This window comes from Ursus arctos, unplaced genomic scaffold, assembly GCF_023065955.2.
Source record: "Ursus arctos isolate Adak ecotype North America unplaced genomic scaffold, UrsArc2.0 scaffold_9, whole genome shotgun sequence".
Lineage (NCBI taxonomy): Eukaryota > Metazoa > Chordata > Mammalia > Carnivora > Ursidae > Ursus > Ursus arctos.
Window position 1 is genome coordinate 7,107,378 of NW_026623111.1, and position 18,681 is coordinate 7,126,058.

At 45.6% G+C, this 18,681-nt stretch overlaps 1 protein-coding gene across 1 annotated transcript in view; it reads right to left on the minus strand.

The window, feature by feature from the left end:
• CLNK (cytokine dependent hematopoietic cell linker) overlaps positions 1-18,681 on the minus strand; it is a 151,833-nt gene that overhangs the window by 46,866 nt on the left and 86,286 nt on the right. The window contains exons 5-8 of the mRNA XM_026514413.4: positions 11,596-11,633; positions 6,888-7,032; positions 5,566-5,672; positions 216-261 (exon numbers count right to left, since the gene is read on the minus strand). Coding sequence (XP_026370198.2) covers positions 216-261; positions 5,566-5,672; positions 6,888-7,032; positions 11,596-11,633 — 336 coding nt within the window. The remainder of the gene's footprint in view (positions 1-215; positions 262-5,565; positions 5,673-6,887; positions 7,033-11,595; positions 11,634-18,681) is intronic.

The window sequence follows — 18,681 nt, forward strand, 5'->3', positions numbered from 1 at the left end:
CACAATCAATTTCTTCATCAATAAGGTAAGGTGATAAAAAGGCATAGGATGTGTGAGAGCCTTTCCAAACGTAGTTATTTCGTGAAGGACGGGCCAATAGATCGCCCTGTTTAAGATAACCTGTAACCACCAACAAAGATAACCTGTGACCACCAACAAAGTTCTTGGAAGCAAAGAAATATCCTTGCATGTCAAACTTTGTGACTTGACTTTACCTTTAACATGTTGGTTTCTGGAATCCTTGGAAATGGGTTTGTCCACCTGTGGAAGACAACATGGCACCATTATCTCTTCAGCTGTGACTGTGACACCATCGAATGTGTTGCCACTCTGTATGGTTACTCCCCAGGGTCAAGACATAAGTCCCTGGACTCATCATTCTTAGAGAATCACCATATGTGTATAACTAGCGTCACTCAATGCACGTAAATAAACGTAAATATGTGAACCACCGTGCCAGTGACCAGTGTCATGGCCTCGGATTGTATTTGGCATAAAAATACTTGTGTTTGAGATCCAGTCCTGCCTCTTATTGCTGTGAAACTTTGCGAAGGCATTTGCCATATTATAAGCCTTAAATTTTTAATCTTTTAATAGGGAAACTAGTCAATTCAGATCCTTGAGTTATTATGAAAACCAATATACGTGGTCAAGTCTATGACAGTGATCAAGCAGGCAGATGAGAGTGTGGCCTCGTGTGGGTGCCCGATTGCGATTTCACCCTCATCACGTGCTGGCTATGAGAACGTGGCAAGTCACGTAACCTTCTGAGCCTCGGTTTCCTCATTTGTGAAATTAAGGTAACAAAAGTACTGGTACATCATGAGGATGGGACAGTTACAGGAGACACACCATGCAAGGTGCCTAAAACAGGGAATGGCACCAATAAAGCTTAAGAGTTGTTAGCTTTCATTATTCATATTATTAAAGGCATTGGTCAACCATTAAGGGTTCTACACTTGCTAGTCAAGAGGGTGAAGAAGAAAATGAAGATATCATAATGATGCCCAGTGTTTTTGAAAGACTTTAAGCCTAGGACAGCAGTGGGGTCTATGATGGTCCACAGAGTGCCCAGGTAATTGGTGAAACATTATTTCTGGGTGCGTCTGTGAAGGTGTTTCCAGATGAGACTGGCATTTGAGTCAGTAGACTGAGTAAGGCATATGGTCCTCCCCAGTGTGGGTGGGCATCAGTTAATCCATTGGGGCCCGAATAGAATAAAAAAGGCAAAGGAAAGGAGAATTTGTCTCTGTACCTGAGTGTTGAGCTGAGATATTGGTCTTCTCCTGCCCTAGACTGAAATTTACATCATTGGTTCTCTTGGTTCTCAGGGCTTTTGGACTCAGACTAGAACTTACACCACTGGCTTTCCTGGAGCTCCAGCTTTCAGATGGCAGATCATAGGACGGAGCCAACATAATCACTCTTTTATGTCTATGTCTCGATGTCTCGATGTCTCTATGTCTCTATGTCTCTATGTCTCTCTCTATCTATCTATCTATCTATCTATCTATCTATCTCTTATGTTTCTAGAGAACCCTGACTAATATAGGTCATAGCATTACCCTTTATTGGCATCAAGTTGAGGTAGCTGAGGTGGATGGGTGTGGGGGGAGGGTCACTGGATCCCCTGTTACTTCTTACCCTGTGATGCTCAATGTCTGTTTCTTTTCCTCTGTGGAACTCCGAACCACAGTATATGCCTGGAATGTACGTGGTTCTTCTGATGGTCCATCAGTCTAGCAAGAGTTGAGTGTCATTTTGACATTGTCATTGCTATAGCCTCCTTTACAGCTTCCGGTTCCTTCAGGGTTACTCTGTGGAGGCTGGGGCTGGATGGGTTTTTCAGTGTTCTGTTGCACCCTCGGCTTTCAGCCTTCTCTGTGTATCTGCCTTACAGATGAGGTCTCTCAATGCTTGTGCCCACCTCCCACTGCTAGCCTGGTTATAGGAGCAGGAGAGGTTCTCTCTTGTCTCTGTCTTAGATGGGCCCTGTGTGCTTGGGAGCTAGGGATGGGGCTTCCTCAGCATTCCCGCACTTTTCCCCTTTGGTGGCCAAATTAATTTGGTGTCTTTGGACATTTGGATCCATTTGGCCCTTTTGTGTGCAGGAGCTTCTTTGCCCCACACCTTCCCCAGCAGTAAGTGCCCTCTGATGGTGTTAGCATAGGATCCCAGGGCTGGGAATATTTTCTGCCCCTCCCAAGGGGGCTGCTCCCATTTTCTGTCAGATAAATATTTATAGTGGGCACAAATAAATATTCTGAGGGAAAAAGAGGAATAAGAGCTTGAATTTTAAAGGACTCAAACATGCACACAGGTCTGAGCTCCTATCATATTATAACACATTATAACACAGATTTCTCAACCTCAGCACCGCTGAGAGCTGGGGCTGGATAATTCCTTGCTGTGAGGGCTGCCCTGGGCATAGTAGTCATTTTAGCAGCATCCCTGTCCCCCACCCTTAGAAGTCAGTAGCACTCCCCCCTGGTCCTAGGGGGCAGAATGGTCCCTGATGAGGATCTGATGAGAACCACTGATGACCGACCGTGCAACGATGTGTCAAAGACCACTTTGCCCTGCTTCCTCCAGAAGGCTTCTCAAAAGCCTCTCGCTGGGCTAAGTGGTGCAGCTTCTGTACCAGGCTCACCTCTGCCTTAGCACCTCACATGACGTTGGAACTGCCAGTTTGGGCCGCTGCCTCCTCCATTAGACTGGGGGCACTGGCTCATTTTTCATCCGCATTGTTGAGCACAGTGGTACATAGCAAGTGCTCACTAAATGGAAAGATGGGAGAAGCTTAGTGGTCGAAGACCATTGTAACCAACCTGAGGAGTCTAGGTAAGAACTGGCCTCTCCTCAGGATTATTGAACATCCCTTTCATAGGTAGTTTAATCTCAACGTCAACGTGCAGAATGCAGAACTTGTAAGAATTAACTCCTGAGCATGAGGCTATAATGAAAGACAGAATCTGTGTCTCATAAAAATGTGATTATTCAAGCATTGATCATAAGATGAAAACTTCTTCTTATCTGAATGGAGGCCAAATCCTTACTTAATTAATAATTCGACTCCCCCCCCTTGCCCCCGGCCAAAATTGTGCTGAGTCTCCCGTATCCTTTTTCTCACATGATTTCACTTGACTTGACATGCTGAGGTTACAGTTCCACTTGCAAAGTGATCTGGCTAAAGGAAGAAATCTGTATTGTAACAGAAAACTACAAAGATATTATGAAGGAAATATAAAGTAATAGGGATGGAGGCTTAAATTGCTGCAGAGTTGTTTTAAAAACTCCAACGAGAATTATCTTAAAAAAAAAATTCTTCTCACAAAGGCATACTTACATGTAAAGGAGAATGAATCAGTGAGTTCTGGGGGAAAGGGAAGCTCAGTTTTTGGGTGAACATTCTCTATTCTTTCATAACCAGACCAGAACTTGTATCTTAGGCCACTGGTCCAGCCGCTGTACAGTTCTTACTGTTCCTGAATGTGCTTTATGCTCCGGCGATGAGAGCCCTGAAGCGTCTCCTCCCTGTCCAGCAACCCCCGGGGGGCTGCCCCAATGGCAGATCTTGCTGACGGTAGCAAATATTCACCTGAGAACTTTGAAGACCAGGCTGAAAAAGGGTTCCATGTGGACATAAGTCAGTCGAGCTTGGGTCTCTTTGCCTATTAAACAGCTACTCATATTTCAAGATTCAGTTCAAATGATTGAGAGTTTGTTCATTTCCCTCCATTTAACGACAATCTCCTGAAATCCTCTTACTAGGTACTGTGCTAGGTCCTGGGGCTAAAACGGTCCCTGTCCTCAAGGAGAGGTCAACTGTTGACTGCCTGCTTCATGCTAGGCACTGTGCTCTGTGTTATCCTAACAGCGATGAGATTTTATAGCTAAGATAATAAGGGCTCAGAGAAGGTAAGTAACTGGCTCAAAGAGCTCATAAAAGTTGGAGCTGTTAAAATGGGGATTATAATGCTCATCTTGCAAGGGTGTTTTAAGGATTAAATGTCATTCATTCATTCATTCATTCATGCATTTATTCATTCATTCCCATCTCTACTCAGGAAGACCTTCCTTGACTATCCTTACCCTGCTTTAATGATTTTTTTCAAAGTATTTATCACTTAACATATTGTCTATTATTTATTTATTTGCTTATTTATTTGTTTCCAGTCTCCTCCCACCAGTACAGAAGTTTCATGAGCACAGGGCCTTGGTTATTTACCAACGCATGTGGGAGCTTATCACTGTGTCTGGTCCATGGCAGGCACGCAACACATATTTCTTGAATGAATTTGTTGAATGAATGATTAAAGTTTAGCTTGGTGCCTGTGTAAAGCAGACGTGTTCAATATTTCATCTCTCATCCTGTTCTCCCAAACTCTCCTGGATGTGTTCTGCGTAAATGACATTGCTTGGTAATATCTGTAGTTTCCTTTGCTTATCAATATTAACAGAAGCCCTCAAGTTAACTAGATAGACAATGTGAACAAATAATGCACAAGGAGGAATGCGCTATAAATATTTCAAAGCGTGTTCATGCTCACTAATAAATGTGGTACAAATTAAAAAAAAACAGTGAAATCCCTTTAAAAATGTGATTAATACAGTTTTGGTGAGAGTCCTGGGAAGTGCACATTCTCATACAAGGTTTCCAGGAGGGTAAATCGAAGCAATTTTTCAGGAAAGAATTTCACAATATGTATCAACGCTTTTAAAATGTTTTCACTCAATGGTTAAGTAAAATAATTAAAAATCCCATAATGAGGTATGAGATATCTATAAAGATTATGCCATTAATGCTTGTTTATAACATGGGAAAGCATTTTATAAGCAGAACTTAAGAGGAAAAGAAAAAAAGGGCATATATGACACAGGGACTCTCTTGCATGAAATATGTCTGTACAGAGAATACAGACACAAAATGTCACATAGCACCGTGCCTGGTAAACCCCTGAAACGCCAGGAGTGGTTCATTTGTGTGTCCGCATTAAGGAAATGAAGCATCAGCAAGAGGGTTATTAAAAGTGAGATTCCGTATATATGTTTAGAGCACTTGTATTCACAGGTATTTTCACACGTTTCTCGTATGTGGTGTCCAAATGGCCTTTTGAAGTAAAGCACGATAGGGATTTTCGTTCCCTTTTACAGACGAGCTTTCAAAGGGGCTCAAGAGAGGTGGTTTGACTTACTCCTTGCCACCCAGTGACCAGCTGCCAGCATTGGGCCTACAATCTGGGCAAAATGACATGTTATCATCAACAACATCTGAGTCAAATTCTGCTTCTGGAAAAGGAGACAAGACTCAGGTGCGATGCCTGTGAAGAGTCCCCACCCTGATGCCGCACAGAACACCTTCTCGATGCTAGTTCTCCTCTCTTCTTGGTGCGCCTTCCCCAGGACCACGATGTCAGCAGTCATACAAGCCAGTTCCCCTGCACCTTGCTGACCTCCACGTGCTCATCACCAGCAAGATGCCTTGGGAATGAGAGATGCGGAAGCTCCCAGCTGCTAGGAATTGCCCTGCCCATGTCTGGTTCACATGGTCAAATCTTTACTCACTTTTTCCAGCCCCATCTGTGTGTGCCAGTGATGGCGCTCCATGGGGACAGAGGTCTTGATGTCTAGGGGATGGGGAGTGTCCATCACACCCTTGAAACAGCGTGTATCTGTGAAAAGAGAAAAAAATCAAAGTCTTACCTTATGTGGACTCAGCACATTACAATTTACAAGATATGTGCACACCTACAAACTCATTGAATCATCACAACATAGGTATGAGGCAGGCAGTTGTACTTCGAGCGGACAGATTAGGAGATCGAAGCCCAAGGAGGAGGACGTGTATTCCTCCTGGTCCGTACGTGTGAATGCCAGAGTCTGGACTTGAGAGTCCTTCACTCTCAGCCCCTGGGAGCTCCTTCTCATCCTTCAAGCCCTTTGCCGTGTTACGCCCTTTGTGCATCTTTCTAGATCCCACCTACCAACACCCACCCCTGGTTCTTCTTTCTACGGTACACACCTAACGTAGTCTATCCTATTTCTCTGATGATCTCTCTGCATCTGCCACTGGACCATGACCTTCCTGACAATGTGGATCATGCTTTGTTTATCTTTGTGTCACCTGATCAATCCTAACACAGTAACTGCACATGGCAGGTACTCAGTAATTGCTTGTCGAGTGAATGAACAAAGGAGTTTCATCACTATTTACAAGGTGCTTCTTTCCAAAGGAACTTCTCTAGACACATCCCAGTGGGTCAGGCCCTCCGAAATCACAAGCGCTTCTTCCTCTATTCCCTGACAGCCCTGTGCTGTATCTACAATTCGGAGAACTCGCTGAGGCTGCCCTGTGCGCCCCAGTTGGGAAGAGGCAGGGTGGATGTGAAATTATGTCTTCCTTACTCTTAAAAAGCTTGGCTTTGCTGCCAAGTCCTGGGACCATATATATGCTGGCTACCTATAAAACAAGTCAGCCAAGTTGCAAATTCTTCCCTTGCACGCCACTCTCCATTATGCAAACTCTTTCTTAAATTTCCCATGCTGCCCACAGCCCTGCCTGTCCACTCTCTGCCGTGCTCGCCGGTTGTCGTAGGACTCAGGAAGAGCATTGTGATAGGAACAACCAGTAGTTACAGGGCTCCGACCCTGTGCCAAGTGCCCTGGTGAGAACTTGAAAGAACTCTCAGAGAGTAAGTTCTGTTATTATGAACACCACTTTCAGGGAGAGAAAATGAATTTTTTAGGCTTGCTCAAGCCGCACGGCTAGGAAGCCACAGAGGCAGGATTTTAGCCTAGAGTTGTTTCATTCGGAAGCTGGGGCTTTAATTACTGTGCAGTATCGCACTGTGGATGTGCATCCCCAGATTTTAGACCCCAGATGTTACCTGCATATTCCGATTCCTTTATAGGCCTGGCCGGTAAAATTTGTATCGATTGCCACGCCTTTACCATGTGAAGCTCAGGGTCTTCATAGTCGCCATCCCTGTGGTCGTTCGCTCCATCCAGAACTGTCGCAGCAAAGTTCCTTTCCTGAGCAGGAGGGAACGGCTGAGTGAGTCAAGGGAAGGTACAGTCATAACAAACGTGAGAGGCTACAGTGCTAGCTGGCGGAGTGGTATAGATTCTCTTAGCTGGAAACATTTAAGAATCTGGGGTCTGGGCAGTTAAATTCTTGTGGTAGGCAGAATCCTATAGATGTCCTCAAATAGTCCCATTTTTGGTTATTAGATCAAATAATAATCTGGGTGCTGCTATGAAGGGACACTGAGGATGTACTTAAGATTACTCATCAGCTTTCCTTAAATTAAGGATATTATCCTGGATCACCTGAGTGGTCCAATGTAATCACATGAGCCTTTCAAAGCAGAAAGGAGATCTATTTGCAGATGATGGGATCTTGTATGTAGAACATTTGAAGGAACTAAAATTAGAATTAATAATTATTAGAACTAATTATTAGAACTAATAACTTTTTAAAACTAATAATTCAGCAAGGTGTGAGGATACATGGTCAATACACAAATTTCAGTTGTATTTCTATATACTAATAATGAGCTCCAAGTCTGAACACTGGGGATGGCTTGGTACCACTCAGCAGGAGACGTAATCATCATCACAGATGTTCTGGAATCTGCATCTGTGTGTTGGGATTTGGGTTCAGCATTGTGCTGTGTTTCAGCCCCAATACTAATCTCAGCGGTCTTTCATACAGAAAGATCCCTCATCTCAGAGTTTCCGCTAAGACTCCAAATGGCCATGGCTGTGAATAACAGGTCCAGTTACAAGAGATTTGCATGCACATCCCCCAGTTTGGCCCCAGGTTTAAGAACTTAGATCGTTCTTTTACAAATAGAGACACTGGGAATGGTGACTTCTGAAAGCCACATGGGCCATAGGTGCCTTTGATGGGCAGAACCAGGTCGTCTGCCACATCCAATTAGAATCCAGCTCCAGGTATTAAAATTGTTCTGAGCTTAAGATGAAGGGTGAAGAATCTAGGACATTCCTTGTGTTGCAACATCCATAATGTTGACTTTTAACTGGAGAGCGCAATGGCAGAGAGTGGCAGCCTGGGCTCAGATTCTGAGTTTTTAGGTTCCTTTGTAACTCGGCAGAGAGCATTTCACTCCTTCCCAGCCAATCATAGTCACGCTACGTGAACTGGGCAGCCCACTCACTCTTTCTTTGGACTCCCAATTATTTTATAGTCAAAGACTGAAGACTTAAAGTTACTGCATTATAGCCTTAACTATATCTGAGGTTTTTTTGTTTGTTTGCCAATAGTAGATTCTCAGTGTGTGCTTGTTAAATAAGCAAGTACATAGAATAATAGATTTTTACTAGATTTAGAGTGTAATGATGAGTATCTTTTAAAATTTTTCATTTATACTATAATTTCTCTAGGGAGATATCTATATCAGAGGCCACTTCAAATTTATTTTTGAATTAGGTGATACACACACACACACACACACACACACTAATACAATCACCCAGAGTTCTAGAGTGACATCGGCAGCCAGAAGTTAAATGAGACAATGCATGTAAAATTTTGAGCAAAATGCCTGATGGTCAGCACTCAAAAAATGGTAGCTATAAATATTACTGTGGCTGCTGCTGTACTAAGGACAATTGAAGACATTCAGAGATAAAGCAAGGTCGCCATCCTCCTCTTAAAGCCCCTCTAATGTTTATTAAGGACGTTATATGTGCTAGATGCTTTATGTACTTTATTTCATTGTATAAACACAACAATCTAGGAGGTGGTTTTATTATAGTGGAAGGACTTGGAATTAGAGGCTTATGTTTAAATTCCAGCTCTGTACGATTCCAATTCTCTAGTGTATGTAGACAAGTTGTTTACCAGCCCCAAGCCTCCAGGTGCATGACTTTTTCCATCATTGCTCTGTCAAAGCAGTTTGGTACAGGTAAAGCCAGCACCATAGACGGGCCTGATTTCCAGGCAAGGAGGAGTGCCACGGGGACTCACCAGCCTTTCAGGCTTTCCTTGGACTTTAAGTAACTCTGCTTATTCGATGCAAGAGTAAGTCAGTGTTCTCCATGGGACAGCACAAAGGAGGTGGGCTCCCTGAAGACTACGAGTTTGGCTCTCAGTGTGCTGCCCTTGATTCCTATCTGAGCGGTCCTAAAGGAGAGCAAGGCTTGAGTCCTACAAGAACTGAGGGCTCGGGCAGTTTATGAAGTTATAAAATTCAAGGGGCTCAGGTCTAAGAGAACAGGGACCAACACAGTGACCCAGGAGTAGGAACAGGATAGAAAGGGGGAGCTTGATGACCCAAAGGAAAGAGGTTAGGTCACTGAACACAAAGTTGGAGTCGGACCATTGGCATGGTTGCTTGGATGCTGTTCCCCCAGCAACCCGGCATTACAGCTATGAAACCCTGCCTTCTTGGTCTGGTCTTAGAGGCAAGCAGGGCGCGGACTGGGAGTTCTTGGTTGGGAATGATAGGATTAGTCTGCTTGGGGACAGCATGATTCCAGGATGGAGTCGCCCACTCCTAGATCTAAACTGTGGATCCACTTTATGACCTTGGGGAGGTTACTTAAAGCCTCTGACTCAGATGCTCCATCTGTACATTGGAGATGGCCGAATCTGCTTTATTTGGTTATAGTTGGAGATTAATCGAGTAGAATGTCCATAAAGCTTCTACTTTGACACCTGCCCGTGGCACCTGCCCATGGTAGATCCTGTCTCTCTAGTTAATGTACTGAGTTTTGGTAGAGCTGAATGCCCAGGGCAAAGCAAGCCTGCGAGGAGGGGAACTCCAGGTGTTGTCACAATTGACCTGGCAAAGGGGGGAAGGTGGCTGGGCTGTTCTCCCTCAGAACTGCACACAGAAGTGCGTTCTGACCTGGAGCAACTCTTCTGGGATTTGACAGACGGACATTTGTTGCAAGGGCATCATTTACATACTATCATGGCGACTACCAAGACTCCGCAGAGCGCAGTCCCTTCGGGAAATCTTGGACCTGTTACAAGAATCTGAGACAGAGATCTTTAGTCTAATCTCCTTGCTAGACTTTGTGGGGTCAGGGCACAGAGGGACACAAGCAGGGACAGTAGCCACCACTCCAGGTCTGTAGAGAATCTACACAGACCCTGCGAATCTTGCCCCCAGGACCAAATATAAATATTTTGGTTTATCTCTTTCTGGAATGAGAAAGAGACAGAATTTTATTTTAAATATAATGCGTTGCATCTATTTATCTAATAATCTATTATCAACCTACTATCAATAGCAGGGGTTCTTAACTAAAAATTCAGGATTTTCTGTCCATAAGCCTCCTACTTTATAAAATATTTTGCAATTGATTGGTTGATTGATTAATTATGTGTGTGTGTGTGTATGTGTGTGTGTCCTGGGGTGAGGATCCATAGCTTTTTTTTTTTTTTAAGATTTTTTATTTATTTATTCGACAGAGATAGAGACAGCCAGCGAGAGAGGGAACACAAGCAGGGGGAGTGGGAGAGGAAGAAGCAGGCTCATAGCAGAAGAGCCTGATGTGGGGCTTGATCCCAGAACGCCGGGATCACGCCCTGAGCCGAAGGCAGATGCTAACCGCTGTGCCACCCAGGCACCCCGAGGATCCATAGCTTTAATTAGATTCTTATAGAAGTCTTTCAAACAGTAAAGAACCAATGATTTTACAGGCAGATTCTCTCTCTCCCTCTCATCTAGCTACCTATTCCATATATCATCTATAGATATGCAAGTTGAAACTATTTAAATGATGTACAATTTAACAATACATTTACTTATAACATTAGGTAGCTGAGTTCATGTTATAAATTTCAAATTTTCTTTTGTCATTAAAATTCTTATCAATACTCTTAATGGCTTTATCATATGAATACGTCATAATCTAGTTAGTGTTTTTTTTTCTATTGTTGAATATCTAGAATGATTCCAGGGTTTCTGTTTAACTATATTATTATAAAATACAAATGAGTATGTTTACATATTAATCCAAATTTCACATTACTTTCTTAGTTTAAATTCCCAACCATAGGATTACTGGGCCAAAGGAAGTGGGCATTTTTATGTTGATTGGTTATTATGAAATGGCTTTCTAGAAAGTTCCAATTTAAGATTTCACCATGAGCCTTAGGAAGTGCTTTTCTCGTCAACCCTTGCCAGCACCATGTGGTGGTATTTTCATCTTATTTCATCTTTGCAGTGGCCATGTGAGTTAATTTTTATCTGCATTTCATAGCTGAGGAATTGGGAGACAGGTTCTTTTTTTTTCTTTTTCTTTTTTTTTTTGCCTCTCTATCAATGCCTTATTATCCACTTATCTGTTTTTTCCAGTTCAATCGAGAAATAACTGAGATACATCACTGTGTAAGTTTAAGGTGTGCAGCGTGATGCTTTGATTTACAATGTATATCGTGGGAAGACAGTTTATACCCAAGAACTGAAATGCAGGTTTCTCTGCTAGGAAATCATGCCATTTGGAAGAGTTCGTGGTGGTGGTTGTTTTTGCTTTAAATTCACCAAGTGTCTTGAAAAGAGCCACTCACGTTGTCGATGTCAAAGACAGACAAGTAGGGAGGGGAAGTGGCTGACTTACACGTTCCAGAAGAGGCTCGTCGATAGCCTGGTACTGGCCTGCCAACAAAAGTAGACAAAGCATTACTGCAAAGCATCGAGAAGACTAGGGGTGCCTCGGTTTGTGATCTCAGAGGTCGTGGGATCGAGACCTGCCTCCAGCCCCACCTTCTGTGCAGAGTCTGCTTGGGATTCTCTTTCCTTGTCCCTCTGCCCCTCTGGCTCATGCTCTCTCTCTCTCTCTCAAAATAAATAAATAAATCTTAAAAAAAAACACTTTGAAAAGGGTGGGCCTTGTGTTTCCTGGACATTTTGTGCTCATGGCCATTAATTCCTCGTGACAGCATTGCCTAAAATGCAGTATGTATGTCCATACTTCTGTCTGCTGTTCTTGCAAAGCAGGGGTGATGAAAAAGGAGGCCAGACAATCAAATCCAGACTAGGAAGGCTCGCTCCTTCTATGGAGGGTCAGCATCAGGTTGGAAGGACCCCTGCCTTCCCCCGATCAGATGCGCCCAGTCATGACTCCGCAGGCATCTGGGCCCCCGAAGAGGTTTGCTTGCCCCTTCCCCACCCTCTGGCACACACATTGCTGTTTGCTATAATCTGCCACACGTCCGTCTGCTGGAACAGACTGGAAGTATTTCACGGGCAGGGGGGGACAGGTCTACTCACTCATCTGTCCCTAGCTCCAGGCACAGGGCCCAACATTGAACAAATGAGTTCTTTTTTAAAAGAAGATTTTATTTATCTATTTGAGAGAGAGAAAGAGAAAGAGAAAGAGATCAGGAGGGGAGCAGAGGGGGAGAGAGAGAGAGAGAGAGAGAGACAGACAGACAGACAGGCAGACTCCATCCCGAGTGCAGAGCCTGACTTCTGGCTCATCCCATGACCCCGGGATCAGGACTCAGCCGAAATCAAGAGTCAGACACTTCACTGACTGAGCCGCCTAGCCACCCCACGAACAAATGAGTTCTTGACAGGTGTTTGTTGAGTAAGTATTGTTCATGTGACGTTTGTCAGTGCTTGACCCCCTCACTTGGACTTGTTTTATGGAAGATTGCCTGGAAGTCATCTAGGCACTAGATCAGTGCTCTGCTTTAAACTTTACCCTCTGATGATGCAGAAACACCAAAGAACTGCTCACATGATCTGCAGGGGTTTTTGCTTCCTCTAGATTTCATTTTCCTAACTTGCATTATTGTGTCATGCTGTTAGTCTGCGTTGAGGAACACTATAAGTGGAAAATGTTCTTATCACATCCTCTTTATTAGCACATATGTGAGACGCTTCTAGCAGGTCTCAGAAGCTGCGTGCTTCTCAGCGATTGGTTTGCTTTGATTTAATGGAAAACACCAATTTTACAAGAGATCATATTTTCCTTCCTCTTTTGGCTGTTCCGAATCTCAGGCCATCTTGGCCTGTGTCCAAGTCACGTAGAGGACCACAGGGTGATGTGTATTTCTGCATCTTGCTCTGGCTTCATCCTGTTCCTAGACTTTTGCCCTTCCATCCTGAATTCTTTTACCATACCAAAATATGCAATTAATAGCTGGGGATTTGTGTCAGCATGCCCAAGCCTTATGTAGAGTATAATGTGTAAATTAATGAAAGTTTGGCTCAGTGGAAACACAGCGCTCTGGAATTTGCTTAGGACCAGTGCATCGGGGAAGTGTTAACTAGCCAAAGCTAATTTCCTTGAGATAATGAGCAGGCAGGACCAGGAGTCTGTCTGCACCTGCCGCCTAGTTCCAGCCCATCCCGGTGGTGGGACTTCCAGCTACCACTGTCCTGGGGCACTGATGACACCTTCCTGTCCCAGCACAATTATACCCCTACCTAGAGCCCTGGTGGAGAAACCCGCAGATTTTCCAGCCCTTCACAGTAGCAATCTGTACTCTCTCTTGAACTGAGTTAAATTAATAAGGTCACCCTTAAGGACCAGTTGGCCTGGAAGGAACAAATGAGCACCAGAATTGTGGGGGTCTGCTCTGGCCCACAGGTTCTAGGAAAGCGGCTCTGCTCTCTGATTCAGAGTTCATACAACTTCATGTTAGGCAATTGGCCTCATCAAACATGGTCATTATACTGACATCCCCGCAGAGAGCTTTGGGGTCTCTTCCTTCACAAGCTTGCAGCCTGAGTCTCTCCTGGATCCCCCAATTATGTTTCATGCCACTTCCGAGTCTTTGCTCGGGTTGATTCCACCTAGAGTCCCCACCTCCTCTGTGTTGCTTTCCGTACGCTCGGTGCCCTTTGAGATCCTCCTGGGGCTTCCCTCTCTGACCAGTCTAGGTGACTTTAATGTCATGGAATTGTCAGGGCAGTTACTTTCTCTCACTCACTGTGACATCTAAATAAAACTAGGCAACATTTGATTACTTCTTTGATGGGTATGTACTCGGCCTTTTTTTTTTTTTTTAAGGATTTTATTTATTTATTTATTTAGCATGTGAGCTGGGGGAGGGGCAGAGGGAGAGAGAGACTATCTCAAGCAGACTCTGCACTGAGCGTGGAGTCTGACACGGAACTCGAACTCACCACCCCGATATCACGACCTGAGCCCAAATCAAGAGTCGGACACTTGATCGACTGAGCCCCCCAGGCGCCCCGGTCCTTGGCCCTTCTTTAGGGAAGGAGTTGTCCTTATCTGCTGTAATACCCATGTTACTAACAATGTAGTTTTGAAATGTAATTTTAAAAGCGTAGTTCTAAAACTGTAAATCAGTTCATGTCACTCATGGGGCGTGGAATGCCCCACGAATCCAGATTCCTGCGGTGGCCCCTGCCCCCAGCATAGCCTGCTTCCTGCCCCCTCTGTGATTGCATCTCTTTCCAGTTTCTTCCACACCTCTGAAATTAGCTACATCAGCTTCTTTTCAAGCCTCTCCAGTATGCCAGGCGCCTCCCACCTCAGAGATCTGCATGCACGGGGCTGCTGTCCAGAACATTCTTTCCTCGGCTCTGCCCACGTCTGGGTCCTTTTCAACCATCAGATCATGTCTTAAACCTCATCTTCCTGAGGAGAGCCTCCCTGACCACCAATCTTAGGTAAAAATGAAGGAGCACCTCTCCAGTCCCGGTCCTCACTCCCTCAAGCATCCCACATGGCTTTGAGGATGGCGTAAGAAGAAGCACCAGGCCCCATTTCCTCGGCTGGCACACATTTCCCAGTGTCCCTTGCTCCAGGAGGCCATGGCATGGTGCTCTAGCCCCTGGGACAAGGTGGGTGCACGTGTGTCACTCCTGGATGACCCACTTGACCCTCCCCTTCTCTTGACCCTCTCTACGCTCATCTTGCCTCGGTGGCTGTCTAGAGACAGAAGACCCTGAGGTCTTCAGGGATAATGGAAGCCACTGGGTAAAAGGAGAGTGAATCCCGAAGGAGTGTTTGGGGAAAAGACTTCCTTCGATCCACATTGGATGGTGAAGTGAGCAAGAAATAAATCTTTATTTTATTAAACTACTAACATTTGTAGTTTATGCATTATAGATGTTAGCCCTTTCTGATTAATACACTCTTCTTGGTTTCCGCCTAGCATGTAGGGACAAAGCAAGCCAATAAATATGTTCTATAGCTACAGACTCTGGTGCCTGCCTCCCCCAAGGCAGTGCTGAGGTTTCAGGCCCTCGATCCCTCCTGTAGCCCAGTTTATAGCAGGTGCACAGCAAGTGTGCGGCCGGCTGTGGAATACAGTGTGGAAACACGCCAGCATCGAGAACCAGCGGTAGAACTGCAAGCAGAACCCGATCTCCTCCCTGGCTGGCTGAGCTTGACACTCCCTCCCGCGGGCCCCAGACCCCCACCGCAGAGGCACCCCAAACCCTTCCCGGTCTTTGAGTCTTCCTGGGGCCAAAGGATAGGCTGGCTTCTCCGAGAGAGCCATTTTCCAAAAAGACGAAGGACGTTTACCCGCAGCTTTTCACATCATCCTCCTGGAAGAGTCATGCTCGTGTGTCTGCGGAGGGCCGTTTGTCAGCCACTGACACCAGACCGCTCCAGAGAACCACCAGCTCTTGCGTTCCTCTCAAGGAAACATCTTTTTACAAAAGACAACATTCCCTTGAAAGTTATTTTTAGAATGGAAGAGAAGATGGATATGTGTCATCTCCGGAGGTTCCTGATGATCCCAGCCCTTGGCTGTCAGGACCGCAGAGGTGTGATAAAGGCCTCTGGCCGATGGCCATCAAGTTAAAGTCCCCAGACCACTTGCATCTTGGGTTCTTCCAAAAAAAAAAAAAAAAAAAAAAAAAGGAAGAAGTAAGGAAAGAAAGCAAAACTTGGCCCCAGTGCAAACCAGTTACTTTCTTCACACGCTTCTGCGGTGACATCGACCCACACTGATGTCGGCTGACCGCTGATTTAGAAGCTCCAGCTCCCTCCCCATGGGAGACGTGCCGCCCCAGTCAGATACAGTTAGAAGCTCGGACTAGCTGCCCTTGTAAACACTTCCTTGAACGGAAGCCCCTGGAAGCGCAAGGCTGGTGTGTTTTAGTGCCTTTACTGAGACAGGGGTGCTAGCTGCGCCCCCCCAGGGCTGGCTCATGGGATGGTCACATTCAAAGGCAATCACCGGCTGCAACAGTTCCCAGCAGGTCCCATCGAGAGAATCTGCTTCTCTGGTGGGAGAAGGGAAGTGAAAGTGGGGAGCCCGCGGTCCTTTACAACTTCCCGTTTCTCTGGGCAGTGGAGTCAGCGGGCTTTTCGGATGATGGCATTCCCAAAGCAGCCAGGTTCCCCAAGCAGACCCAGCTTCTGTGTTCCTTGCAGTCACGAGGTTTCGGAGGGCGGCGGGGTGGGGCGAAGCTGAGCGTCGGCTGTGGCTCCAGACGTTGCCTGTTGGTCTTGCTCGTCCATACGAGGTGATAAGGGAGAGGCCAGCGGGTCCCAAGGACCCGTCACTAGGAACTCTTGCAGAGACGGCTGTGTGTCTCCCCACGTCCTCTTTCCCCGCTCGTCCTGGAATCCCTGACGGTCAGCTTCGTACGTGGGAACCTAGACCAAGTACTTGCTACACCCTGGTCTTCCTCGCGGTCACGTGTGCCCATGAGTCTAAGTTTTGGTAAATGGAAGAGGCGGAAAATCAACTCAAAATTTTCAGGAAACTTTCAGAAGAGAAATTGTGGTGCACTGTTGATTTCTTTTTCTTCCCTTCCTCGGTCCTGGGGCCTGGAGCACAGCTGTCGCTATTTTAGGCAATGGGATTGAGGCCAATACAAGGGAGGGAGCAGCATCTCTGAGGACCTGGGGGAGCAGAGCAGCCAGACAGCCTTGGACGGCTTGCCTCTGGACTTGACTTACACAGAAGAAAATAAACATGTCACGTTGAAGCCCCCGTGATTTCTTTCTGAACATGTCTTTCAGCCTTTACTGTTTTATCTCCTTGCAGAGATCAGCTTTGGAATTCACCAAAAATGTCGCGGAGCCTATGAAGAAAGGCATGAATGCATAGTTCATGGAAGCTGAATGAGAAGTTAGAGGTTCTGGGTTCAAAACCCGGCCGGGCCCGTTTCTGGCCACGTGACCTCAGGCAAGCCTGTAAGCCTTAGTTAACTATTAGCTCGTAGAATGACAAGAGTAGTGTCTGCCCCAAACAGCCATTGAGCGGTTTAAAAAAATACCCCCCTGGCTGTGTGTCCCCCCAATGAATGGCTGTGTTTCACGTTTCAAGTTCAACTTCACGACCAAGTCTTTCCACTCAATCCAGATAGTGAGTCTTCTGCTTTCAGATCTGGATTGGGAGCTTGCTCATTACTGAGTTATCATTTTAAAACAAAAACGGGGCCTTGGGGCGCCTGGGTGGCTCAGTCGGTTAAGTGTCTGCGTTTGGCTCCGGTCATGATCCCGGAGTCCTGGAATCGGGTTCTGCATCGGGCTCCCTGCTCAGTGGGGAGCCTGCTTCTCCCTCTCCCTCTGCCTGCTGCTCTGCCTCTCTGTCAATAAAGAGATAAAATCTTAAATAAAAGCGGGGGGGGGCTTTTTCAACACTCAACTCTGTTGACATGGCTCTGTCGATTCTCCCCGGTGGTCTGTCAAGGTGGCGCCCCTTCCATCTGTGAGGCTCAGGGATTCGACAGGGTTGGTTGGCAGCCTCATGTTATAGATGAAAACACTGCTCGTCCCCAGCACGAATGAGAGTGCTGTGACAGATCTGAGTTCCTCTCTGCTGGCTTATTCCCGGGGGATCTAACTTCTCTTGTGCTCAGTTTACCTCATCTGTACCGTGAGTATTATCAGCGCCCGGCAGCTAAATTAGAGACGTCTATATAATGCTTGGCACAAACTAGGGACTCATTATGGAGGTCAGTTTCTTTCCATTTTCCCTCATTCACAGGTCCTAGGTCTTGCTGATGTCGTGGGAGAACCAGTTTTCAAATTCTGGGCTCCAGACCTGGGGCCCCGGGTTCTTTTCTCTACCTGTGCTGCCTTCACCAGTGTTTGTCTTTTAGGAACCACGAGGTTTCTCCTGAAATTCAAACAAAATATTCTGAGACGGTCATTGTCCGGAGAATTGACAGCAGCTTCTTGGTGGAGACAGTCCTGATAGTTTCCTTTTTATTTATTGTTGCTTCAACCAGTGATTTTCCAAAGACAGCCTAACACTACACGCGTTGGAATTATCTTGGGAAGGGCAAGGACTCGCTGGTCTCACCACAGACCTGTGAAAGCGCAGACCCTGGAGCGGGCTTGAGAATACGCATTCGTGACTACTGTGATTCTGGTACACAGCACATTTTAACAACTACTCTGAATCCCTGGGTTTACCAATCATGCACGATTTGAAATCCTGGCCTGTGTTTATGAGAAAGGGGGAACACCTTTTTCCAGCAATTCAACCATCAACCTTTCGCATTGTTTCTGTCTGCCCATTTTGCCACTTGGGGGAGAACCAGCCTCTGCTAAATTAATACGAGTATTGCAATGTCTAGAAACGGCCAGCAGGGGGCATGGGATGCTCACATATCCCATTCCTGCCTTTCCTCCACCTGCTCCTAAAATCCTTATTAATTTTTCTTTTAAAAGTGGGAAAAACCAACTTTCAAGACTGCTTTCCTTAGGAAACAAAAGCCAAAAACCAAAAACAAAACAAGAGATCTTGGACAAAAT